The sequence below is a fragment of the Erythrolamprus reginae genome, chromosome 11 (genome assembly GCF_031021105.1).
Source record: "Erythrolamprus reginae isolate rEryReg1 chromosome 11, rEryReg1.hap1, whole genome shotgun sequence".
Classification (NCBI taxonomy): domain Eukaryota; kingdom Metazoa; phylum Chordata; class Lepidosauria; order Squamata; family Dipsadidae; genus Erythrolamprus; species Erythrolamprus reginae.
The window spans coordinates 7,000,784-7,005,783 of record NC_091960.1 but is presented as its reverse complement, the minus strand read 5'-3'; the positions used below and the strand labels follow the sequence as shown (position 1 = coordinate 7,005,783).

Below are 5,000 nucleotides of genomic sequence, written 5' to 3'. Positions count from 1 at the left end.
TATAAAAGTATAGGTGAACATATTTGAAAGGAAGAAAAGATAAATGAGATAAGGAGAGACAATTGGACAGGGGACGGAAAGCACTCCAGTGCACTTATGCACGCCCCTTACTGACCTCTAAGGAACCTGGAGAGGTCAATCGTGGATAGTCTAAGGGAAAAATGTTGGGGGTTGGGGGTTGACACTACTGAGTCAGGTAATGAGTTCCACGCTTCGACAACTCGGTTGCTGAAGTCATATTTTCTACAGTCAACTCTGGAGCGGTTAATATTAAGTTTGAATCTGTTGCGTGCTCTTGTGTTGTTGCAATTGAAGCTGAAGTAATCATTGACAGGTAGAACGTTGCAGCATATGATCTTGTGGGCAATACGTAGATCGTGTTTTAGGTGACGTAGTTCTAAGCTTTCTAGACCTAGGATTGATAGTCTGCTTTCGTAGGGTATTTCTTGTATTTTATCTTAGGATGGATATATGTTTATCCCAGGCCTGTTTAAATTCAGTTCTTGTGGATTTACCGCTTCTTCAGCTCTGACTGGATGGTGATGAATGGAAGGATTTACACTCCTTGTGGACAGCTGGTTAATTTGCATTGTTTTAGTGAGTTGTTAAGGCCACTTGGAAGTTTATCTCAGTGGTGAAATCTGTTATGTATCTCCTGATTGGGTAAAACTTTCCCCTTAAGCTATTGGTTGTTGTTGGGGAGCTTTGTTTTGGCGGGATCGTTACTGCTTGGTGATTGGTTGTTCTGTCAGTTAGTTGTGAGTATAAATAACCTGTTGCAGGGGTTTTGTTCTGTTCTGTTTGCTGATCGTTAATAAACCATCGTTTAGTGCAATTAGCCTCCTGGGTGTTCTTCCGACATATCAAAATCTACTTATATTCCCTAATGGTTCGGAAGTGTACATCTTCATGCACCACCATCACACATGCTTTTTCACACTTCGCACATGTGCCAGTGAAGGGCTACCAAATTTTTACTACCACAAGGTGGGCGTGGCTTATGCAGGACGCCCTGCATTTTCTTTCAACATCTTTCACTGCAAATTGGGTGCTCTGGGGTGGAGCTCTGTTTTGGTGAGCTCTGGCCCAGCGCCTGCCCCAAGGAATGTGCAGGTGGGTGTGGGGGAAACATCCATATGCCGCAGGCCTGTTTTGCTCCCGATGGAATCTGCCGACGAAGCCTCCTCTGACCAAGGAAGCGTGAGTGACAGGGAAGAGGGGAGTTTGGCAGACAGCCCAGGAGGACATCAATCATCTGTATCATCCTTGGATTCTGAACAAGAATTAATGATACATCCACGCATGCATAGAGTGATGCATAGGAGACAACAACTGAAGGATTATTACAAGAGAAAATGAGGTCACCTGTGGTTGGGAGGGGCTGCTGTAATTAGTGCTACAGATAAAAGTGCAGCCTGGTGTTTTAGCCTCATGGCAGTTTAGCTGATTCATTGTTTCGTCAAGATCGTGGTTTTTGTGCTGTTCAAGATTGTGTGTGGACTCTCTGGACTTTAGAATTGGACTCAATTTCCCAGTTACTGGGTGAGAAATTGGATTGCATTTAACCTGTGCCTTGTGCGTACCAGAAAATCCATTTGACATTTAAAAAGGGAGCTGTTTCTGTTTTTCTGTTTATAAAAACTGTTGAGTTTGCCTTTTATCGTGTGGTGTGTGTCTTCCTGGACTAATTACCCTGTAATTACGGGCGGTTGAAACACGCCGGCAGAACAAGCTCCATTTTCGCTCCCCCACTGTGTTCCCCCCCCCATCTACCCCTGTCATGTGCAGTTAGCTTTGCTTATGCACAGAGGGTTAAAAAAAAAAGAAAACAGTGATGTCCGAGTGGATGGGCGGAGCCTCACGCTGTCGCCACTACTAGTTCTCCAAACCACCAGCAGTCATCATCACTATTGGTCTGCCCGAACTGGGCCGAACCAATAGCATTTCACCCCTGGTTTATTTGGGTGTCATCAGGGTGCCCTGAGTGGTGCAAAGGGGTGTGGGGCCTTCTTGGGTTTGTTGAAAGGAGTATGTTGTAGACTGGACCTGGACGACTGAGAATCTCCAGAGACATTTAATCAGCGGTGGGTTACGAGCCGGAACGCTAAATTGCGCTCACCGCTGTGGCTCGTAAGTTCTTGTGGGGCCAGCGCGATTTTGCTGCTACACCTGTGGAGGTAGCAAAATCGCGCACAGAACCACAGGTGTGCTCGGGTTTTGGCATGCACAAAAGCAATAATAATAATAATCATCATCATCATCATCATCATAATCATAATAATGATGCTGTGGCACAGATGATCCACTGGAACTTGTGCCGGAACTACCATTTACCAGTGGCAAAGAACTGGTGGGATCATAAGCCCGAAAAAGTGGTCGAAAATGAGCAAGCAAAACTACTGTGGGACTTCCGACTTCAGACTGACCGAATTCTGAAGCATAACACACCAGACATTGTGATTGTGGAGAAAAAGAAAGTATGGATCATCGACATCGCAATCCCAGGGGACAGCAGAATTGAGGAGAAGCAGCTAGAGAAATGAGTGAAATACGAAGATCTAAAAATCGAGCTGCAACGACTCTGGCATAAGCCCATGAAAGTGGTCCCAGTGGTACTTGGCACGCTGGGCGCAGTGCCAAAGGATCTCAGCGGACATTTGAAAACCATCGGAATTGACAAAATCTCCATCTGTCAATTGCAAAAGGCCGCTTTACTGGGATCGGCAAACATAATTTGCCGCTACATCACGCAGTCCTAGGTGCTTGGGAAGCGCCCGACTGGTGATGAAATACGAAATCCAGCATAGTGATCTCGTTTGTTGTGTTGTACTGACGTAGTAATAATAATAATAATAATAATAATAATAATAATAATAATAATAATAATAATAATATACAATTACAATAATTTACAAACAATGGCTGCCAACCTGCCTTCCATTGAGGACCTGTAGACTGCACAAGTCAAAAAGAGGGCGGGGAAAATATTTACTGACCCCTCACATCCTGGACACAAACTGTTTCAACTCCTACCCTCAAAACGTCGCTACAGAGCACTGCACACCAAGACAACTAGACACGAGAACAGTTTTCCCCCGAACGCCATCACTCTACTAAACAAATAATTCCCTCAACACTGTCAGACTTTCTACTAAATCTGCACTTCTATTCTACTAGTTTTTCTCATCGTTCCTATCACCCATTTCTTCCCATGTTGACTGTATGACTGTAACTTGTTGCTTATATCCTAAGATTTTTATTAATATTGCTTCTTTATTGCTTATTTGACCCCTATGACAATCATTAAGTGTCGTACCACATGATTCTTGACAAATGTATATTTTATTTTATGTACGCTGAGAGCACATGCACCAAGACAAATTCCTTGTGTGTCCAATCACACTTGGCCAATAAAATTCTATTCTATTCTATTTTAATGAAACTGATATACAATATTTATTTATGAACCTCTATATGGCCACCCAACTCATTCTCAGTGACTCTGGGTAGCTTTCAAGAATAAAAATCAATATAATCCATATACATAAATTTGTATGGTTCCATATCTTGATCTTAAACATTATCTTCATCCAGGACTGGGTATAGTCCACAGGTCTTAAGGGAGTAAAGTACTAAAGTCTTTAAAATCATTTTTTCTTCTTTTCTTCCCAGTGTTTTGCCTGCAGTGTAACACATGCTATGGAGAATACAATTGTGTTGGACAGAACGTGCCCTGTGAAGATTCCTCAGCCAGCTGCACAACATCGGTCAGAAGGGCACATGTCTGTAAGTGTCATTCGTCAGGCGCATGGTCTGCAGTGTGTGGCCCCCAAAATAATCCAGGTGGTACAATCAAAACGCTGCCTAGTTACATAAGAACGTAAGAAGAGCCCTGCTGAATCGGGCTGAAGCCCATAGAGTCCAGCATTCTGTGCCACACAATTGCCTACCAATTGTCCATGGGGATCTTGAGCAGAAAGAGAAGGCAAAACCCTCCCTTTCCCTTGACCCCCAACAAATGGGACCCAAGGGAATCCTGCCTGCCTCAACCAACATAGAGGCGGCACATGGACATATGTTTCAATAACCACCGACACAATTGGCATCCATGAATCTGTCTCATCCTGCCTTGAAGCTATCCAGGCTGACAGCTGTCACCACCTCTTCTGGAAGTGAATTCCATAAACCAACGACCCTCTGGGTGACAAAATATTTCCCTTGATTTGTCCTCACTTTCTTACCTATGAGCTTTAGGGAGGGCCGCCTTGTCCTAGTATTGTGTGATAGAGAAAATATTTTTCTCTATCCACCTTTTCTATCCCATGTATGATTTTATGCACTTCGATCAAGTCACCCCTTAAACGCCGTCTTTCAAGGCTGAAGAGACCAAGGAGTTGAAACCTGGTTTCATAAGGGAGGGGCTCCATTTCCTTGATCATTCTTGTTGCCCTTTTTTGCACCTTTTCCAGTTCCATTATATCCTTCTTGAGGTGCGGTGACCAGAACTGTACACAGTACTCCAAGTGTGGTCTCACCATCAATTTGTACAGAGGCAAAATAATTTATTAGATTTGTATGCCACCCCTCTCCAGAGACTTGGAGTGGCTCACAACAACAATAATAATAATAACAATATGACAAGGTAACAAATCTAATATTTTTTTAAAAAAGCATCTTAAAACCCATCATTTAAAAACCATACAAAACAAGCATACTATACATAAAACTATATAAGCCTGGGGGAGATGTCTCAATTCCCCCATGCCTGGCGATACAAGTGGGTCTTAAGTAATTTGCGAAAGACAAGGAGGGTGAGGGCAGTTCTGATCTCTGGGGGGAGTTGATTCCAGAGGGCCGGGGCTGCCACAAAGAAGGCTCTTCCCCTGGGGCCCGCCAGACGATGTTGTTTAATCGACGGGATCCGGAGAAGGTCAACTCTGTGGGACCTTATCGGCCACTGGGATTCGTGCGGCAGAAGACGGTTCTGGAGAAAGTCCTTG

General features: G+C 43.9%; 1 protein-coding gene across 1 annotated transcript in view; it reads left to right on the top strand.

Moving 5' to 3' along the window:
• LOC139174329 (uncharacterized) overlaps window positions 1-5,000 on the top strand; it is a 19,465-nt gene that overhangs the window by 1,516 nt on the left and 12,949 nt on the right. The window contains exon 2 of the mRNA XM_070764626.1: window positions 3,673-3,786. Within this exon, the coding sequence (XP_070620727.1) occupies window positions 3,673-3,786 (114 nt within the window). The remainder of the gene's footprint in view (window positions 1-3,672; window positions 3,787-5,000) is intronic.